Source organism: Protopterus annectens, chromosome 16.part0 (assembly GCF_019279795.1).
Source record: "Protopterus annectens isolate FY-2018-M chromosome 16.part0, PAN1.0, whole genome shotgun sequence".
Lineage (NCBI taxonomy): Eukaryota > Metazoa > Chordata > Ceratodontiformes > Protopteridae > Protopterus > Protopterus annectens.
In genome coordinates this window covers 214,748,332-214,772,102 of record NC_056750.1, presented here as the reverse complement: position 1 = coordinate 214,772,102, position 23,771 = coordinate 214,748,332, and the positions used below count along the sequence as shown (strand labels likewise).

At 36.1% G+C, this 23,771-nt stretch overlaps 1 gene segment (V, D, J or C); it reads left to right on the top strand.

The window, feature by feature from the left end:
• LOC122790941 overlaps positions 1–14,567 on the top strand; it is a 62,208-nt gene extending 47,641 nt beyond the window's left edge. The window contains 4 exon segments of the C gene segment in view: positions 1,337–1,627; positions 6,442–6,483; positions 13,185–13,292; positions 14,222–14,567. Coding sequence covers positions 1,337–1,627; positions 6,442–6,483; positions 13,185–13,291 — 440 coding nt within the window.
• Positions 14,568–23,771: the final 9,204 nt, after the last annotated feature.

Sequence of the window (23,771 nt, the reverse complement as noted above, 5' to 3'; positions counted from 1 at the left end):
TAATCATGTTGTATTAACATGCATACCTCAGGGCAAATGATATAATTACTGGAAATCAGGATATTTATAACAGTAGTTGAGAATAGATGATGTCTCATTAAGCTAAAAAAAGTCGTCAGAGATTTTTCTGGGAATGGGTTGATTGGCTCATATGAACTAAGGTGATCCTTGCTGGGACTTTAGGATTACAATGATTAACGAATCCAGTATGACTAACCACATAATCTAGATCTGTATTAATGATAGAAAAATATTTAATATTTAAGGACTTGAGTTCTTGCACTTCAGAAGTAATGTTGCTTTCACATGATTACATAGACAGAAATAAGTCAGAACAAAGCAATGCATGCAGATGTCCCTGGAAAACTGCATTTGTTCAACACAAATTACTGTAACACTTAAACAGCCTTGTTTATATGCTGATCTTCTCATTGGTTTTCTACAGCTGAAGGTTGATTTTTACAACACTGTACCACACTTAGTCTTTTAAATATTTAGTTAAGAAATGTTAAAACAAATACAACAGGCAATTAAGTATATAGCAGATGTTAAAGGTTTACCTTATCTTAACAGATTTAGGCCCTGAAACTTTATGTCATTGTATTATAACATGATAGGCTTTCCATGCCCAGCCATGTGCTCTAACCTTAACCCTTCCTCTGTCCCTAACCCCATATCATACATATTAGGGTACTAATACCGTTTCCCTAATAATGCCACTAAACAACACACACACATAAACATATACTTCACTACTCAAGTACGCAAACACATGTATCACCCTCCCTAGCCCTTATTCTAACACTAATCCACAAACACTTGTGTACATACACACACACACACACACACACACACACACACACACACACACACACACACACACACACACACACACACACACACACTCACTCTCTTAACCATAATGCCAGACTTTTATTACAAAGGAAGTTTTCATCATTACTCTCCACTCCCACATACCTAACATTCAACATTGCATACTTTGGCTATTCCTGCACTTGACAAGGAGGGCATCTGAACACTTCACACACCTGAAAATCCTTTGACCAGGTGAAAGCTGGAGCCAATGTATGCAGGGAGACAAAGATAAAAACAGGTATGCATACATGCATACAACACCCATACTTCAACATATATGCAGGCAGTCAGACAGACAGATACTTCATCTGTGCGCCATCTTGTTTTCTGCATACGCATTTCACAATATTTGTAATATTAGATATAACAAAATATGATTTAGAGATCTTACACAAGACTATCTAATACAGATCATTTACAGGTGCACTTTATTTAAATTATATTTCTTTTTCACACACAGCTATTCCAGACAGATCACCATCACTCTACGTTCTTAGACCAAAGAAGGAGAACAGAAGCAAAGTTTCACCGGTGTGCCTCGTCACTGATTTCTCACCAAGAGAAATCCATGTATCAATTAATGAACACCATTTAAATGAAAGCGATGCTTCAGTTCTTATTCAGGATAGGAGCTATGGGGTTGTTGGATACCTGAATCAAAGAGAAAAGCATTTTTCTTGCAATGCAACCCATAAAGGAATAACAGTTTCTGTGGAGGATGAAAATTTGCCAGACTTACCTGATTTGCCAGGTACGTATTAAAAATAAAAATGTTCAAAATATTTTTCCACTGAGACATTTCTAAAGGATAATGTAATAGTTTCTGCATCTTTTAACATCAATGTGCAAGCATTTTTTTAACTTTTGAATGTGAAACCATGTATAAGAAGTTATAAAATAAATGTGTTATTAATTTTCCTGTTATAAATAAATGGGTTTTCAAAAAAAAAAAAAAAAAAAGTTTGAAAAAACAAAGCTACAGCCCTCAGCTCATACTCCTGTTTTAGTGACCCAGTTTACACACCTCCTATTTGCTTATTTCCCTTTCCTCAGCATGTTCTCCAGAACTGAATCGTGTGCTTTAGATGTGGGTTCATCAGTGCTCTGTAAAATGGAAAGATGGTCTCAGCACATCTAGATTTCATTCCCTGTGATTTACACCCTTGCCTTGTGTCTGTCTCAGCCATCACCCTTTGAGCATGCATTATCTATTGCAGCTTACGTTGGACTACAATGTTCCTGGATCCATTTCCTCCTCTGTCTTGTTGAAGATCATCCATGATAGCTGTCCATTTTTTTTCATAACTTCCACTACTAAAGACATATAATATTGCACTTTTTATTATATTAATTCATAAAATGTAATTTGCCTACTCACCATCTAAGCCACTGTAGAGCTATATGGAGCTTTGCCCTTTCACCTCGGACCATTGCGCTGGTCATGATGTATTTAGCATGATAACCTTCCAATACCAAGGGATGTGATACCTGAAAGAAATATATACAAATATGACAATCACAGAACTGAAACATATTGCTTGCAACTGCTTACTGACTTTCATATTTTACTGACTTTCTCTTGGTGACTGGCATCTGCAACTCCCTTTTTCTTGAAAGGCAGACAGATTCCTATGTACTTCACTCTGTTAGGTCATATCCATTCACATTAACTTTCATGCTAACTTCATGCATAGTATTGTGGACTATGCCCTGCTGGAAATCCAGATTCACTGCATCTAAAGGGTCCAATAGCTGTTACTGATCACCATGACACAAAATTTGACCACACTGGACTGACAATAAAATTGATGAATAAAGCCATTTTGTTGATCAGCAGTTTTTTAATGTATTGATTGCTTTACTGATAGATATTTGTTAACGTGGTAGGGAAAGATCCTAAAGGAGCCATTTAAGCCATAGCCTGGGAGTTACAAATAATATAGAATGAGAGAACATTGTTTATGTTAGATTATGCATAACAGTTCTTATTACACGCTGCTAGTATGCAACAATAGCATACAGTGTATACTAGAACCAGTAGTTAAGAATCTACTGAAATATAATCAGAATATTATACAGTAAATGTTTACAACAGCGATAGATTTATACTAGCTACCTAACACAAAAGTCTGCTTAATATCTAGATTTATGTACAGTGTTTTAATTTTTGTAATGGTTCCTGCAATGTATAACTTAGAGAAAAAGCCAGTCTTGATACCTTAAATCTCCTATAACTGAAGTACATTTAACGAATGCAAATGACCCCTTAAGGAATTACAGTGCTTCAGCTGCATGGCTTCTGAATGCCCATGACTTTTTACTTTCTAAGTTTTTAATGGGTACATTCAGGCCAACAAAGTCAATACTAACTATCTCTACAACATGCGTGTCCAGAACAGCATAAGTAGATTGGCTGTACCATAGAAACACAGGGCTTTAAACCCATCTGATGCCATAAACATTAAGGTGCTCACAAAATATTTCAAATAACATCCAAACCAAAGTGTAAAAAGTTCACACACACAAACCATTCAATAAAGACTAGAAGAAAAACACAGTCAAGCTAGAGTTTTTACTGTGTGATTCCTTAAACATCCTATAATTATGGCCCATGGGTTACACGCAAATGACTTCTCAAGGACATACAGTATTTCAGCTACAAGGCTTAAAAATCCCCATCATACCTCTCATCTTCTTGGACTAAGAAATCTGGACAAAGCTATAAATAAAAGGGGGTTAAAAGTACAAACATAGGTACAATTTTTAAATATTGCACTTACAAACTTAGAAAGTTGATAGAGTAACAGGTTTTGCATTACATGGATTTTTGTAATGGGTATTAAGTCTGTGACTCAAATATCTGTCATTATTTTCTAACTTCATTCTTTGATTTCCCACTAATTTGTCAGAAAACCACACTTTTATGAAAAATGGACAAAAATATGAGGCAAAAATCTGGACATTCTGCATAAATCTGTACAGTTGAGAGGTATGATTGCCCATGACTTTTTTTTTTTAGTCTTGGGCACAGCAACTGGGTTTGGCTTTGTTGATCTGAATGTACACATAAAGATTAGTTTAAAAGTTTTTCAACTTCCAACTAGTTACAAAATGAAGAGGTTTCACTTACAATGGTCTTTTGGATTCCTTTTGATTTAGACATAAACTCATATATATTGCATTTGCTGTTGTTTTTCTTATACAAATAAAAATATTATGTCAAAATTTGAAAAGAAAACAAGTTAAATATATGGACTACATATAGTCTGGATAATGAATATAACTTTGCCCCAGTATCTCCTTACTGAAGCAAGAGTTGCACTTAAATATCAAATAAACTTACTTATCACATAATGGAATGCACTCACTTTACTAGTTTATGTATTTTTGTATTCTTAACATTCTACATTCTTTGTATTTTATTCAATGTCACTTATGTTTTTGTTATCCTACGTACTCTATATGTGCCTTCATTCATCACTCATATATTATCCCTTTTATTTTACCTTAGAGCTTCATGTTTTTATCATGATTAGCAAAATACCAAAATCCCTTCAAATAAAAAAAAATAATTCAAATTGAATTTTCACATTTTTGTCTATGTGAGAGGTAAAGAGTGCACACCACACATGCAGAGGGATTTGCTCCAACAACCTGCCAATTTAATCAACTACAAGATTGCTGCACTTTGGGAAAATGGTCATTTCCACTGCAGTGTCCTTATTTGAAATGAGTACTTTCATACTCAGTGACAGTCACAAAGTGGTTATCACAGTTCATACATATGACCTCATACCAATTTATTATTAGTACCACTGTCTTAGTTTTTGGAGCTAAAATATCCCCATGTACATTATTTTTTGCACACACTAGATTGACAGTTGTTAATGACAATTCATGTTTTTTTCTTGTACTGTATTAACAGCTGTACCACGTATAGTTGTTCTACTACTAGCTGAGTGACAGCTGCATGATGAACCAATTCAGTGAGCATAGTTTGGAAAACCTGAACTTCCCAGAATTCACTGCTACTGCAGTTTCTATGTGTGCACCTGAAGTGATTCTTTTCTGTTGGCAGATATTGCCCTGCTTTATGCTTGTATATCCTTGGAGTTGATACATACATACACACACACACACACACACACACACATATATAGATAGATAGATAGACAGACAGATAGATAGCTAGATAGATATGTTGGTCCCCTTCAGAAGTTTCAAAACTTTGAAATGCATATGGCTGAGACCATATGAATGAAGTTTTGAAACTTTGAACATTTTGAATGGAGATCTCTGTACATGGCGGAACAGGAAAAGTTATCATTTTCCTTGTAGTGCGGAGTTGGTATATTTAATTAGCAAAGGGTGTGGGGGCTGCAGGAGGGCTTGCCCTGCTGCAAAAAGTAAAAAATATTTTTTTTTATTTTATTTTTATTTTTTTATTTTACTGTCAAAGTTTCAAAACTTCGATCATATGGTCTCAGCCATACGCATTTTGAAGTTTTAAAATGTGATAATCTGAAGGAGATCCATATATGTATATGGGATTCCTACATTTTTGTCAAAGTGTTTTACATCAAATAGTGAAAAAGTCAGTACAGCTTATCGAAAATCAGCTGACCAAGCTGTGCTGGTTTTTTTGAGTGAATTTGCATAACAGCAGAGTGTTGAAAATGTGCCATATCCCCACTATAGTGCAATCTTGAAGCTGGTATATATAATTATCACGGGGTGGGAGGAACACACACACATATATATGTATATATATTTGTTTATGTGTTTAATTTTGAACATGAGATATCTGATAATTAGTTTTTGATGGAATGTCATAAAGCTACACACATGCATACACACACGCACACACACATATTTATATTGCTGAATGTTGGTTTGGATGACAAATGCAGACACGGTATTTTATGTCGGTAGCAGGGACAGTCGAGTGGTCCAAATGTTGATGGTGAGTTTTGTCAAGACAGGTGAGTGGGGTTGATGGGGGTTAGAGTGTTTCTGCATGAGTTAGTGAGTCAGAGTTAGGGTTGGGGGTACGTTAGGAGTAGGTGCTGCATGTTTGTGAACAGGCTTATGTATTTTAGGGTTAGGTTTGGTAAAGGGGATAGACATAGGGTTGTTAGTATGTGTTAATGCATGTTTGTGTGTCTAAGTGAGTCCTGTGTAGTGGCAGTGTTCTGGGAAGGTTTATATTAAAGTAATGTGTAGGCTTAAGGCTGGGGGAAGGGGCAGTGTTAGGGGTATCACCCAATACTAAGGTGTTGTCCCCGACTTTGTCATAATGAAATCTCAGTAAACACCTCTTCCTTCAGCAGCAGAAATCTGCAGAAAAACTACTAACAGTAAGTCTTGTCTCATGACATTTTACTCAGAACACAGTCAAAATATAATTCTTAAATTACTAAACACAAAATGAGAAGCATTAAATGACTAGAAGTAAAATGGAGTTTTGAAGTAAATGAAAATCTAAATACTAGGAAAATGCAATACACTGTAGTAAATAAAAGAGCTCTAACTGAAAACTCACTAAATAATGTATTTTATTTTCAGATGAAGAAAATACTTGTGTGAACCTGGACGTATTTGAAACAGGTAGATACGATTATTTTTTTAAGTTTTACTTTACAATTAAATTAAATATACCATTAATATTTCCTTAACTATGTTCATTTCACATAAAAGAAGTGAAGTTTTAAAACAAGTTTGTATAACACTACACCCTTTCATTTTATGTTAATGTCCCTGTTCATAATAATAGAGGTACATAATTTAAATGATATATGAACAATAAAATGTAGATCATTTGAAAGTAACCAAATTAGTACTCCAAGCACCCACACCCATTTTACCTGTTTCACTTTAATACATTTGTACTTTGGCCACAAAATATTTTGTTGTCCTATGGCCAGCAAAATCACCTTCAGACAATCTCATTTGCTGATCATATAGAAAAGACAATATACAAATTAGTTAATAAAACCATACATATTAGTAGAACTGAATCAAGACCTAGTTTCCATTTCTGTACACTTGATCATTTTAGTTGGTATCTAGGGGAGACTCGGGGTTTTCTATAGTATGAGAGCTGATGACTGCTGTACCTCTCAAGTGTAACTCATTATAAGGAATGTTTCTCATTTTGAGCCTTAAAAAGCCCATGTTCCTCACATTGATGGGGTCCATTTCACATTCAACGTTAATAATTGTTTAACTAATATCCATGGTATATAACACTAAATCATGTTAATTCATTAGAATAACATTTAAAAGTATAAAGAAATACATTTAAGCCTTGCTGTGAGCTTCCTGGCCACAAGTGTTAAATGTTCCACATTTTATCCATTTGTTCCCCATTGTGAGAGGCAATGTTCCGCATTTTTGAAATGGAAAGTTAAGAGCTATTTTCAGTATTGTCCTATGAAAAAAGGAAATGGTAGTACCCTGAGCCATGTAACACCGTATTTAAATTTAACATCATTCATTGTGTCTTCTGATTAATATGCCACAAAATGACTACAAATAACAGTGGCTGATTTTTTCAAGCATATTTTAATTATGTTTAATGTTATATTCTTAGTCACTTTTAAATTACAAGAAATTAGATAGTGTGATTTTCTTTGACTGCTATTTTCAGTGATCATGTTTGTTTCCTGCTTTTATGTGTGCATTTCACTGAATTTTTGTCTAAAACAATGCTCTTTCTCTCAGTGTTACTGTTTTGAAATATTAAGCAAGGATATTCCAGCTAGTTGTTTAAGTGGTTTATGTTAGCACTGGACTTTTGGGTCTTTTCTACTGTGTTTTTACATCAAGGGAACCATGTTTATTCATCCTGTGAAGGTAGGTGTTGATCTGGTCTAACCGAATTGGGAAATACACAAAATGACTCATAGTGTAGTCATTTTATCATCCAGAGGGCTCATTATTTAGTTTCCTTTTTTTTTTCTGTGTTGCTATAAATTTTGCATGTATACATGGGTTAGCAGTGTCCTGTATAGAAATAAACACCTAGAAAGCAAATTTGCTCTGTAGAACAATCCATAAAACTGTAACTTGTAAAGAAGCAATATAGTGCAAATACCTTGTGCAGCAACAAGCTTAGGGCAGCTAGCTAGGCCTCAAGTGACAATGCATACAGATTAGTAGAATTCAGTATTGTGCAAACATTTACGTTATTAGAATTTAGTAATGTTTAGCTTAATCTGCCTCGATTAAGCACCCTTATTAACCTGCACAAACAAAGCACCCTTAATAGTCTTCTAATCACAATGCACTACCCCTCTGTAACTCAAAAATGAAAGGACTGGACATTATGGATATGCAATTTTCCAACTTCTCTGTACTTAATCCTTAAAGAATCAGACAGTATGTGACAGGCATAATTACACAATGACATTGAAGGCTAAATTCTTCCATATAAATGCATATCAGGTTGTCAAAACCACACAAAAACACCCACCCCACATAGTACAAACACACACACATAGACTAACGTATACTGAGGAACGTAAAAGCAATCTTCTTAAACAAGAAGATCACCTAGACTGCCCCTTGCTGTCAAAGATATGCCTTAGCAAACCAAAGATACTCAGAAATAACAACACCTAACACCACACATGCTATCACTCTCAGTGGAGCCCCAACACTAAGCCACCAAGTCGAGCGAGGACTTTCATCATAGGGACTCTATTGTAAGATATACCAGGCTGAACAAGGAGAAGATAACTGTTAGGTGTTTATCTGAAGCCAGGATCCACCAAATCGTGCATTCACTAAAGTCATTATGCCACAGGTACCAGTATGATTCCATCATAGTCCATGTAGGTATAAGTGACCTGAGATGTACCTCCCTGGAATATATGAAGAGAGACATTATGGAGCTTTTAGACTATGTGTCTCAGTCTGGTATAAGCCTGGCACTGATCAGCATATTACATCACTGAGGATGATGTCACAATGCATTGAGCAGCATATTACATCACTGAGGATGATGTCACAATGCATTGAGCAGCATATTACCATCACTGAGGATGATGCCATAATCTGGGCAAACAATGATCGATTTCAACAACTGGCTGTCTTTCTGGTGTCATTCTAGGAGGACCAAATATTTGTCAGCTTGGGAAGACATGGTCAACAGACCACATTGCTTTGCCAAGGATAGTCTGCACCTGTCCCCTCTAGCTTTTAAAATACAGGCTAAGACTTTGTCCACCCCCTTAGTGTCCTTTTTAGGATTGCCAAATTGACAAAGCTGCTGACATAGGAAAATCAACTCCACAGAACCTCAAGGTATTACTCATCAATGCCAGAAGCCTAAATTAAAAAAAATACACTCCCACCAAGCCCTCCTCACACTCAAGAACATAGGCATCTGTGCAGTTACTGAAACATGGTTTAAACTGTCAGACAGTACCCTGGCACACAAGGTTTCAGTGCCTTCCAGATGTTTAGACCAGCAGCTGCACAGACAAGGGCTAAAGGTGAAGGTATCTCAATATACATCAATGACAAGCTTACCTCTAGGAAGTTCAAACAGGACGAGGTGCTGAAGTTCCTTCCCCATTTGCAGATTACCATAGACAAAATCCTGTACCCTATCCTAGCCAGCTATAGGTCACCCTCCATATCCCAAGAAGCTCATAATGCATACCTGGACCCACTGGAGACATTTACCATCCAACTTAACACCCTGCTCATTGGAGACTTCAATCACCCCTCTATAGATTGGGAATCCTACACACAGCTTTAAATCTATAGGCACAGGGATTTCTAGACTTCATAAATACAAACAACCTTGACCAAATAGTGAAACCTCCCACTAGAGGCTCCAACATACTGCACCTTGTGCTCACAAATATGGGAGAACATAATCCCTTGAAAAATAGTAACAGTTAGGAACTATTCCAAGGCAAGTTACCAGTTATTAAGTGATGGTTTCTCAAAATTAAGTGCACTTCCAAACACAACAGCCTATGCTGAATTGCTCTCAGAAACTGTGTACAACCATGTCAATGGCTGAATACAGGCTACTTTACCTATCAAAAGTAAGCCCAGACATAGCCCCAGAAACAAACCACCCTGGTGGCATCCCAAATTAATTAGGCTATACAACAAAAGGAAAAAAATATGGCAAAAATCAGGAAGGGTAATTTCAATAAAGATAAAAACTGTCTCATCAAAGTAGATAGGCAACTAAGAGGGCTAATTAGGTCACGCAAAGCCAACTTTGAGGATAATATATCCTTCCATGTGTAAGTAAAGAATAAGGCCTTCTACAGCTATGTCAGAATTTCAAGGGAAACACACAGCAATGTGCTGAACAGGTGGTTAATGGTGCCATATTCACCAAGCCTGAGGATATAGTGAACCTGTTAATGGATGAATTCAGTTCCAGCTTTACCACCCAGCCCAGCCCCAACCACCTACTCAATAATACCCTCAAACATAACCCCTCCAACTATAACTAGGGAGCATGTACTAACTCCACTCACTAAAGCTAAGAACATGGCCTCACTGGCCCCTGATAACATCCCAGGATGCCTCCTGAATAGTCTAAAATAAAAGTGATCCTGACCCCTGGAGTCATTATTTAACTATAGTCTTAAAATAGGATTTGAGTAACGTGACTGGAGGACTGTGACTGTCAGCCCCCTTCAACAGATCCTGGAAACTACAGACCCATTAGTCTGACTAGTCTTATTTGCAAAGGCATGAAAAGAATTATCATGGAAATTATCAACAAGGACATAGGAGACCTCCAGACACTGGATCCATCCCAGTTTGGCTTTGTCAAAGGAACTTCTTGCTTCCTAAATATGGTGGACTTCTTAGTACAGGTTATTAAGGCAATGTGTGGGGGAAACTGTGCATACTGCCTACCTAGATCTGTCTAAGGCATTTAATATAATACCACTCTTGGGCATTGTCAACAATCTTGCAGAACAAGGTATAAACCCTTTTATAGCATGCCGGATAGCTCACTGATGGGGCCCAGGAGGATAGAATAAGTGAGGCCACCTTCACAATGAGGCCGGTCACCAGTGGAGTCCCTCAAGGCTCTGTATTGGACCCGTTCCTCTTTGGCATCTAGTTCTCAGATATCAAAGCCAATGTCAAAGGCCTCTAGCTAACCAAGTTTGCAGATGCCTGCAAACTGAGAGCAGTCATTGTATCCCCCCAAGCTAAGAACAGCCTTCAGTAAGGTCTAATACAGACAAATGCTCGGTGCCAAAGTCATGGCTTAGAACTCAATACCAAGAAATGTATTAAAGTACCTTTTGGGAAGTCTACCACCCGACTAACTACATCAACAATAAAACACCCTTAAAATTTGATTTACTAGTCAATGATCTGGGAACGCATGTAGATAGCAACCTAGCCTTCAACCGTGTCCAAAGTAGTAAGAAAATCCTTCTATGTTGCTCAACTTATAAGCAAGGACATGGCATCTAGGTCCAGAAATATCATCATACCACTGTACTTGGCCCTCATCGGGTCCATAATAGAGTATAATGCCCTTTTCAGTATTTAACTGACCAAACACATGCAGCAACTGGAATGTCCACAAAGGTTCCTTACAGAAAGAATACATAGAGTAAACACAGTGTACTATGCCGATTGCCTCAAAGTGCTGCCTCTTTACTTGGTATCATATAGACTTCTAAGAGATTATCTTTGACTGGCATACAGGGCATCCATGGACCCTGTTTTGATGACACTTTTGCACATCCATAAAACAAACAGCATCAGAATTTCTAGATTAAAATACCTAAATTTTGCTTGCAACATAAATGCGATATATTGGAAAACAGATATGTTTCTCAGAGAAATTATATTCTCTAGTGCAGGCTCCCCATCCATGTGAAGCAGAGTTCCTCACTATCCCTATTTAAGCACAACTTAGATCTATAGATGGGTAATCAGAAATTCACTCTTGGTCTGGCTCCTATGTCTCTGATGGACAGAAGCAGTCAGTAAATCACCCCCTATAAATCCAATTTGTGGGTCACATTTGGGTTGCATGGCTGGGCTTTAGCCTAGTATATGCCTATGAACCTACACCAGTGAGCACTGCTTTCGCACAGTGCTTAATTCTCCAGTTTGCTTCTCAGGTGGGGTGCCTTTCTTATGTTGTATCTATGTTATATCTGTGTCTATGTGTGTACCGGTTAGCTGGAGATTACTGTTGCCTTTCTTATCACAAACACATAGTTAATAAGTGAAATGCTAATCCTCTAACTGCCCAGAGATGGGGGTGCATACCTTCTGAAATGGATGTATCATCTGTAAATGATTCCTTTGAATTATACCTATTGCTTTTGGGATAGGCTTTAATTGCCCCATTACATGTGAGTAAAACAAAGTGAGTATCAGACAATGAAGGAATAATGATTCCATTTTATGTTCAAATCACATTTATATTATACAGTGTTCATTTTGACGTCATTGAAGTATTGGTACAATTTAAATTTTAGCAACTGCATTTTTTAAGAGGGAATTAATGCATCTCGTTTCCCTCTCCACATCTGTGAGTTGAATAACTGCATCAGTTATCGCTCACCTCTTAGGTAAAGAACACTGTTATGTTTTATTGCATTGCAAATTGTGCTGTTTTATTTTTTATGCACATCTGAAAGTGAAGCAGTCAGCAAAAAATATTGGTACATTGCAAATATCTACTACAAGAAATAGTATCAAAGGCTCACTTTTTTGTAGTTCATAGCTTCATGCAATTCAGGCATCAATGTGTATTAAATATAATGTTTTATGGGCCCCATCATGCAGAGACTGCTGGTACATGAAGCATAATTCTGACCCATATTATTTATATTCAGCTTGACTATTTCCAGTTATAGTACTGTAGGTGTGACTTTTGACTTTACATTGAAGATCAGACTGAAATAATGTTCAAAGATTCTACCTGCGTGGATTGTAAAAGGCTGAGAAAATAAACTGTGTGTGCTCTAATCATATGCTCAGTGTGTATGCAGAAACATTTACTATCAGTATTGTGGTACAAAAGCATTGTAGCTTTAGATTTTGTAAAGTGAGTTTGCAAACAATGTGCTGATATTTATTTAATTCAGTCATTAAAGGGGTGATTAGCTATGTTGATGCAAAGCTGTTTTCAAACTAATCTGTCAAGTTAACACACCACCAGAATGAGTAGTCACAATAAATATCATTTTCTTTAACTGTGATATTCTAAGTTAAGTCTCTGTGAATACATACCAAGAGCACAATGAAAGTAATTTTTGTTTAATTTTATTTATTTTGTTTTCTGTTTACAGATGAAAAGTTAAATTTTCTGTCACTCTCTGTGTTGGGGCTGCGAATAATATTCCTTAAGAGCATAATATTCAATGTACTTATGACTGTCCATGCTATGTCATCTTAAGGTAAGTGGCACAATTTCAACAGGTTCAACATATTAAAGTACTATAAATCCTGACTGACTCTGTTTTAAGATTATTCTGTTCTGTGTATGAACAGTTCGGCTTAATTTTAAAATTAATTAGATATTTAGTCACTTAAACATCTTACCAAGTTTGAATTAGACAGCCTTCTTTATATAAGCAATTAATGAATAGGCATCTTGAATGAGCACAAGCTGAGGCACAGAATTTTTAACTTTTACTTTTGACAGCTTTTCAAAATCAAAGTTATATTATTGTCATTACTCTGATTCTTCGTCTCGTGGACTTCTCTTCATCTGGCCTTGTGCCATTTTGGTTTGAGACCACTGGTAACAAATAAATGTTATGAGCCCAGACTGATATAAATTCTTATTTGGTTGAGCTTTGGTCACCCACCAATAATACATGTTTTTTTATCCCTTCCCCTGCACTATTACAACAAACACTAACATCACCAAACCTTTTGGGAATAAGTAATATGTGTAGAGCTGGGTCAGTTTTGTCTATTTATCTCGACTAAGCAGGATTCATTGAAATGGATCATAATGAAGTAAATGTACACAATCAAATTTAGCACATTGAAAATTTGTAAATAGGAACAAAAATTCCAAACAGCCTAACACTATATACCAGGTGAACTTTTAATAAAACCAGGTTGCCAGCCTTACATCATATAATACAGTAATGATTTATGATTCGTGAAGTTAACAACTAATGATTTATGATATGTGAAGTTAACAATTTATCTATATCAAACCAGATTTTCATACTACATAACAGCACAGTTGCTGCTTGGCCAGAACTAGAGTTTACTAATGTGACATCAAAGTAATCTTCAAATGTAAAAATGATGAATATTGTCCTGAATTAAAATCTATTTATCTTCATGACTGAAACCATCTTTTTTGCAGACTATAGGTTGACGCAGGTTACTGTTGTTCCATGATCTGAAATGAACCATGTGAAGAAGCTGGCCTTCAAAGAAAGAATGCAACATACAGCAAACAAGAAAATCAAATCTGACATTAGATTTTCTGGGAGTCTTTATTGTTCCGTTTGCTGAAGCTTTAATATTACGAATGAGTTTGTATACTATTCTTCATAGCAATACAAATATATTGTAATTTGTAATATGTGTTTATACAAATATAAATTGTATTTAGTACTTTAGTAGTATTTCAAGATATACTTAATAGAATGTTTTATTCTCATGCTGTTTGCACATCATATTAAATATGTACATAGATGATATACATTCACAATAAAGCTTGTATGAACAAATCTATCTGCTGTTATTACTACTTACAGACTGAAAAAAGCTCTCAGACATTACTGGCTAAACTCCTGGACCTTTCTCTTAAAATACCCAACATAAGTTATATCTTTCCTCTGTTATCATTTACATATCCTTACTGTAGTCTATAATAATTTGCTCTATACCGCTCTACTGCCTTGAATCCATTTTCTTACTTTTTACATCACTATGCGTGTTTCCCTTTTCTAATTTCTACATTACTGAACTTGTTTTCTTCCTTTCTTATATTCATCGTCTTTTAAATTTCTTTCGCTTCTCCCTGTTCTTATCTTCTCCTGTTACTATCTACTAAATTATCAGTTTTATTTATGATTACACTGTCAGTCTGTATAATATACCTGTCTATGTTATTTAGACTAAGGATTGTTTTATTAATGCTTGTTTAGTCCCTACTAGTTTAATTACTTGTATATTTTAATGTTTACTGTATTGGAGCTTTTCTCCCAGGGCCTCCATTGAAAAGGGCTTATGCTCAGTCAGACATTCCCGATTTTCAAACATCAAATGAATGAATGAATAAATAAATAAATAAATAAAACCTCTGGGTTATTATTCATAAGCTCATGTGTTCAAAGGTACTGAACCTTCATTTTACAGATGTCTTTTAGAGTCGTATTTTTTGTTTGGAACTGTGTTTTTTCATCTTACCTTGCACAACATTTCCTCAAAAATTTCCATGCCAGTGACTCCAAGAATCCAGGTAATCACATCCGTTCTTTTCAGCTGTGCAGCACCACATAAACGATAACTTATCTGCAGTTAGCAGCAAAGTTATCATTTGTCTGGTGCTGGACATCTGATCAGAATGTGAATTATTCATTTCTTTCTGGCTGTGGAAGTTTTTGAGGTAAATTGAAGATGTTTGTATACTCAGCTGGCCATGCTTCAAACAGGGATGTTATTTTTTGTTTGTTTTTGCTGTTTTTTTATTTAAAATGTGTTGACTAAGTACTCCCACTAAGCCACAAGAAATTATTCAGGAGTAATGTGAGGTAACATTTGTAAATGCATAAATACGTTTTAGCATGTTATTGCATTTGTAAATATGATTTGCTCATTTTTTATGTGATCCTACTCACCTAGGCCATGCCTGTAAATGGTCCATTTTGATAAGTGTGCTACCTCAGTAAACAAACATAAATAAATAAATAACCAAACCAGACGGGTTTATATTATATTATCAAAACTACATTACAGTGAATGCCGTTTCAACAACACATAAAGAACGAAATACAAAAATAGCGAAACCCCAGGTCACCGATTCTTTTCCTAGGGAAAAAAATCAGTAGACCAACAACATAAAATACACCAGTAAAACATTTTAAAGTGGGAGCTTCACTCCCCACACCCCCCTAATTAAATATACCAACTCAGAGATCGCACTACAGTGAGGTAAAGGACAATGTCATGGCTCAGGCCAAGCAATTGTTTTTCTAGGAAAAAAATCGCTGACCTGAGCTTTCACTGTTTTTGCATGTCGCTCCTTACGTGTCATCAAAATGGCATTCACTGTAATGCTATTTCAACAATCTAATATAGACCCAACAAGGCATACATTTTTACTTCTGATATGTGAGAATAGTCTAATTAAAGGGGTAAGCTACTAATCTCCAACCAATACTGGGTAATGTGGATTTGCTTCTTAATATTCCCCTTGGCCGTACGTTTAGTAAGAACATATGAATCTATAAAAGTTTGATACACAATAGTAATTAAATATCCATTCTGCTTATGTGCACAACAACAAGCATTTAGTATATATGTTTATTAATCCATATATATTAGTACATTACATGAAGTATGGTTACAAAAAGTAAATTGGCTTGAATAAAAACTGAATACTCATTCTAATCACACTGGTAAACAATGAAATACAGTACTACAACTACAATTCACTAAACACAACCTAACACTAGTTCAGGGGAGTTTACAAGTTCTGCAGGCATTTCAAAATTTCAGATGTGACCTGAGGCAATTTTTGAACATCTGTATCGCGACAGGATACTTGATGCATTTTGGGAGGCCAAAGGCCTTATTAGCAACTCTACTAGTTTTATGACTGGTAGTTAGTTAAGTCTCAGAAGATATTGAACTTTTTGTATGGTATCACCATGACAATGGAGTGGGGAGGCCTGGCCCATGTAAGTTGGCATTAGTGGTTAATATAAAGGTGGTGGTATGACAGTATCTGGTAGTCTGATAGCCAAAGTAGCCTCCTCAGTTTACTGTTTTGGTGCACCAAGGGAAAATGCTTCATCTATTAATACCCAAGTTTGAACTCAGTGTAGACTCAGCTTGTTCTCTTCAGATTATAAGGAACTCAACCTAAAACATTAAAAATAAGCATTTTTTTACTGGTGGCATGCATTTCTGTATATGCCATGTAATAGACAAGCATCCAACACCCCTGAATGTATATATTATAACTCTACACTCACTCTAAAATAAAGACAGCTGGTCTCCCATGCATGTTTAAACCACTATGGTACAGGTGTTTGATTGTTGTCTTGCATATGTTCAGTCTGTTGCCCTATGCATGCCTGACTTCCTGCATGAGCTTAATCCAGTGAGCTATCCATGTTTAATTTGCTGTCCTGCTCTTACCTAATGTTCTGCCACACACATGCATTATCCATTTTCATACACATGCTCAACTTTTTGTTCAATGCATGCAAAAATACATAGTCTGAACATTCAGCATCACTGGGCTAGTACGGCTGAGACTCCTGACATGTTTTCTAGAGTATATTCTCTTATCCAACCACTTAGGAAAGCTGCTTTAGTCAGACCTTCACGAAAACGATTACTAAGGAACCAAACAAAAGATTCCTTCATTTCTTTTCACCATGAAAACATAGTTGCATGTAGGATGATAACCAACCTTTTCCAATAAATATCAAACTTCCATGTGGGAATTCTGCTAATTCACCTTGCTTATATAATTTATTTTTATTTATTTTATTTTACATTTTGTTTACCAGGATGGTCCGACTGGCACAGTGCTCATTTTCAGCGGAGACCCAGGGAGAAAAGCTCCAGCCTAAGCTTACCTACAAAATCATAACATCAAGTAATAGAAATTATAGACAAAATTGACAATAAAAATGAATGTTAACACATTTACAGGGTAAAAATGTAAAAACAAAAATATATACATAATATCAAATAGAACAAGACTTTAAAATCTTGAATACAGACAAACATATAGTTGAACTTGTATATGTGGAGGAACATATTATTAGTTAGGAAATTAAGTAGGGAGAATCATTTAGGCAAAGTAGTGCATCATTAGTAATACTTCCGTGGTGAGAGTTGCAGCTAGGAATGTAACTACTTATAGAGAAGTAGTGTTGTTAGAAGGGATATGTTAACAGCGTTAGTACGTACAATCAAATTGTATAAGTATTGCTAAGTTTATAATTAACCTGGAGTGTTACATGTGAAAAGCCAAGAATTAAATAAGTGTCTTTTGAGATATATTTTGAAATGATTAAGATTGCTTATGGATCTAATTCTATGTGGAAGGGTATTCCAATTTTTAGCAACAAAGTTAGAGTAACATGTAACATGGATCTCCGACATGGAGATCCTCCAGAAGGGCCTAAATGAGACTGACGCATGGTGTCAAAGCCATGGTCTCAAGCTAAATGCAAAAAAATGCGTAGTAATCCCCTTTGGAAAAAACAGAATACCAGCAAACTACAACATAGGAGGTAATCCCCTGAAATCTGAAGAAGAAATAAGGGATCTAGGGACCCAAGTAGATAGTCAGCTTTTCTTTGATAACCATGTTGCCAAAGTGGTTAGAAAATCCTTCTATGTGACCCATCTGATCACGAAAGGGTTCGCATCAAGATCTAAGGATGTAATGGTGCCCCTCTACTCTTCCCTCATCAGACCCATTATTGAGTACAATACAACAATTGGAATGTACCTGGCTAGACATCTCCAGCAGCTGGAGAGACCACAGAGGTACCTAACCAAGAGGATTACTGGCCTCAAACAGTTGTCCTACGCAGCACGATTGAAAAAGCTAAGACTGTTCTCTGTTGCATAACGCTTTCTCAGAGGGGATCTCTGTCTAATGTACAGAGCCATGTCCAACCCAGAATTGTTGAACATGCTCTATCTTAGCAAAACCAAATCTACTCGAGCTATATGCTCTAGGGATATAAACCTCAACACAACAATGAATAGAACATGCTGGAGGGATAGATTCCCTTCGCAGAGACTTCCCTTACTATGGAACAGGGTCCCAATCTACATAAGACAGAGCCCCTCACTATCAATCTTCAAGAGGAACCTTGATGAGTGGATGGGAAACAGAAAGTTCACACCGGGGATCACACCAACAGCACTACTAGATAGGGGCCAAGGGTACTAGCTGCTAGTACAAAGGGTCTAGGGGACTACTAAAGGGGTGGTGAATACTGCACAACGTGGCTGGGCTAATATATGCCTTTGGGCAGATAGCCCAGTACAAACCTATGAACCTATAAAGAGAGTTGTCTGCTGTACTGGATACATTGGTTACTTGGAGTAAATCTTTGCCAGATGATTGAAGAGTACGAATGTTAGAACAGGGTCATAGAAGATTTTTTAGGGAAGGTACATTGTTAGGATTGTGCATTATTGTGTGAGCCATTATTAATTGGTTATAGTTCATAACATGAGGTAGTTCCAACCAAGAAATTCTTAGGCATTGACGGTGATGGGTGGAATGTGAGGAATCTGTTGCAAATTTGGCAATCTTATTGTAACAATTCTAACTTACTTAGTTCTGACTTTTTGAGTTGGTAAATATGGGGGATGCATATAAGAGTGAGGAGAGAAGGTGTGTTGTAGCTATGGCTATTCTTGCAGCTTATGTTAAGAATTTTCTGTATCTATACACTGTTCCAATTTTCTTGTGAACCTTTTTGATTTTGCTAGAAATGTGTATGTCAAATTTTAATCTGTTGTCAGTTATGACGCCTAATAGTTTTGTTTGGGAATCTGGGAAAATCCTAGTATTATTACTGGCAATGACATAAAAGTTAGCTGGGAGGTTAGCAGGTTTAATTTTATTAGGATTGAGAATGAGTTGTGAGTTTGCTAGCCACATTTCAATATCAGCGAAGGCTTTTTGTGTGACTGTAAGTAGTTGAGTTATTGTGGATAGAAGCATCAGGGTTGGTAACTAAGGATGGGAAACTGTATCAAAAGTTTTAGACATGTCCAAAAAGACTGAAGACACTATTTTGCCATCATCTCTGAATTTATTTATAGTATTAGTGAAACTTAGAAGAGAGCTAGTAGTGCTATGATATGCTTGGAATCCATGCTGTGATGATGAGAGGAGATTACTGTTTAGAAGGTGTTTTAAGAAGTTGAAATTGGATCCATCTTTCCAGAATTTAAGAAAGTGGTGAAAGTGTAGCAATGGGCCGGTAGTTTGTTAGTTCTGTTGAATTACCTCCTTTGTGTAATGGTGTAATATTTGCAATTTTCCAGCTGGGACATACTGTTATGTTACAGAGTGGTTTATAAATACTGACACAGGGAAGGCAATGACATCTGCTGTTAATTTTAGATATTCTGCTGGCAAGTTATCTGCTGCCAGTGAAGTGGGTTTCAGCTTCTTTAATAGTTTTGCAATAGTTTGTTTTGGAACTGTCTGAAATGAGAATGCATCTACAATATTGCTTGGATGTTTGGATGTTGGCATTGTGGGAGACTTGATTTTCTTAGTCAGTGCTAAAACACTTTGAGTGAAGAATATGTTAAATTGTTCAGCATTATTGTTTGTGTTATCAAGTAAGTTGTGGGGGGGGGGGTGAAGTATGTTATTGATTGTGTTCCAGAATTTTTGTGGATTCATTCTGTATTTCCATTGTAAATTAGAATAGTAGTGTTGTTTGTCTAGTTTAATTTGGTGTTTGGCACTGTTTCTAAGTTGCTGATAAATTAAACGGTTTTGGAGGGATTTATTTTTAGCCCATGTTTGTCATGCTATGTCCCTTTGTTTTAGGAGGGTATGAGTTTCATGGGTTAACCATGGTGTGTAGTTGGCTTTGACATGAACTGTTCTTGGAGGTGCAAGCCTGTTTAGAATAGTAAGGAAGGTGTCACTGAAGTGTTGCACAGTAACAGCTAAGGGCAGTTGCTTAAGAGGAATCAAGTCTATTTTTTTCAAGAATATTAAATAGAATCTGTAAGTTGCCATTTTTCTTATTACGAACTTGGTGGAAGTTGATTAATTTAGTAGGGTTACTGTAATTTCTCAGTAAGTTAGTTCCAGAGTGGTCACTTAAGTGATCTGGGAGACACCCTGTTATTTGATAATACTGGGGTTTATTAGTTAAGAACCAGTCCAAAATATATTGTTTATCTGTTTTCTCATCAGTTCTAGTTGGGGTGAGAAATTATTTGAGTGAAACCATGGAGGTTTAGGTAGCTATGAGGATTGTCAGAGTTACATGTCATCCAGTCTGAGCTATTTTATATATCTATATATATCTATCTATATATATATATATATATATATATATATATATATATATATATATATATATATATATATATATATATATATATTATATATATATATAGGTATTGATGTTGAGATTTGATCACTCACTCATTTGACAATTTGTATTCAAAGCAAAAAAAAAACAAAACCCTTCCTCCCCCCCCCTTCCCCAATATATATATATATATATATATATATATATATATATATATATATATATATATATATATAGTATTTCCAGGGGTTGGGGGGTTAAAAACAAAAAAAACAAATAAAACAAAAAAAAAACATTTTTAAAAACACAATTTAAAATGAAACCCCCCAACCCCCCCTATATATATCAACAACAACTCCCGGGAGAATTGGGTAAATCCCAGGTTTTGCCTTGAACACTGCTTGTCGCATTGAATGAGTTTACATCAAATGAGTTAAAGGATTAAATGAACAAAAGGACCAAATGATATATATATATATATATATATATATATATATATATATATATATATATATAAAATGTTGTTCTGGTTATGAGTAGCTCTGCATTATTAATATTAGTAATACTTATGTTTACAGGTTGTAAGTTGAGCATGTTCTTAAAGAGAATTGCTACACCACCTCCCTTCTTTTCTATATCATTTCTTAGAATATTGTAACCAGGTGGGGTTATTTCTATGTCTGGTATATGTGGTTTCAACCAGGTTTCAGTAAGGATGGTAATGTCTGGGTTGTGAAGGGAGAGTCACATTGAGTTTGTGTATTTTATTGATCATAATTCTAAGATTTAGGTTTAGTAGTAGTATTTCAGTACTTTTATGTGGAGTAGGTAGTTTGATTTGCATTGGGGAGTTTAATGAGATCATGTGCTCGAGGCCTGGGTTTGGGTGGATATCACCACTAAGCATAAGTTTGGCTACTCTGTGATTGAGCACCTGAAAAAGTTGGAATAGTTTTTTGTGAGTTTTAATGGAAATATTATGGAGGCTTTCATTTGTAAAGAGTATTCTGTGTGTTTCAGGTCTGTGAGTGTGGTTATAAACAATGATGGGGACACATAAAAGCTACTAGCTGTTGTTAGGGTAAGGTTATTAAATGTTATTGCTTGCTTTATATACTGATTGTCTAGCTGGAAATGGTAAGTGGTGAGGTTAGCTGTAATAGTGAGAAATAAAGTTAATATAAGACCATCTAAAAACATGATAGTATTTGTATTTGCTAAACTATTGGAAAAATGAGCAGTATTCCGAGAAGATAAATTCTTGTTTGTTAAGGTATTGGTATATTACAATGTCACGTATTCAAGGTTAGGAGTTATGTATAAAATGTTTGGGGTATTTACTGAATATGTTTCTATTAGGTAGTTACTTCTCTATGTGTGTTTGTGCAAATTTGTTGTAGATAGCTAGTAATTTGTAATGGGACGGGTTAATTGAAATTAGTATAACAGATCAGGTGATTTGAACTCTGGTAGGAGTGGGTTGCTTATGTTTAAATTACGGGTATCGGGGGCGGATGGGATATGGGGGCAGGGTGGGGAGCAGAGTGAGCCCAAGAGTAGCAAGGGCGAATGGAGCAGGATGACCCAAGATCCAAGCAAAGGTAAGTTTGTGTGTAAGAAAAACAAACAGAATTGACCAGGAACTGCTGTGAAGCCGTAAGTCATTTCTCAGCTATTAATCAAGTTGAAATCAGGGGGGAGGTTGGCATAATGGTTAAGGTGTTTACCTTACAGACACAAGGTGAGGGTTTCATTCTCACTTGGGGGTAATTGGCTAGGCTTAAAAATAGCCCACAAGGGCAGTTAGCCTAGTGCTGAACTATGAACTATGAACCTTGTATCTGTAGGCTACTGTGCACTCAATTAAATTAACACACACACACACACACACACACACACACACACACACACACACACACACACACAGTATTTGATCAATTATAGATATTATTTGCTAATGGAAGGGAATAAAATGCAGACAATATTTGATCAGTTATGGATACTATTTGCTAACAGAAGGGAATAAAAGAGAAATGGAAGGTGAGTGTGGGTGGGGGGAGCCCTGCTTACAAGCTAAAGTGGAGTGCTCGCCTGAGGATTATGAACATTAGCTCAAACAGGTAGACACATACACAAAGTTAACTTTAGCTGTTTATGTTTGCAGACATTTCAGACCCGGACTGCACTTTTCAGATAACAATGTATCCACTGGTCTGGTTAAAGATAAAGATGTTAGTGCAGCTGGTTACTTAGAGTGGTGTTAGGTACAAAGTTAACTTTAGCTGTTTGTGTTTGCAGACAGTTCAGACCCGGACTGCGCTCTTCATATAACAATGTATCCACCGGTCTGGTTGAAGATAAAGGTGTTATTGGAGCTGATTACTCAGAGTGGTGTTAGGTCTAGGAAAGAAGAGTACAGAGAGGAGTGAGCACTTTTAAGATAGTAAAGATACATTATAAAGACTACAAAACAAACTGTGCAAATAGCGACTGCAAACAGGAAAATGCCTGTTTCCATAACAGTTAAGACAGCCTATGCTAAACTGGGGCTCATCTGTTGCCTTAGGGATTGCTTTACCCTCTTGGGCAGCTGTGGCAAGAACTTCTTGGTCCCTTTCTGACTTTTTAAAGCCCATGCCA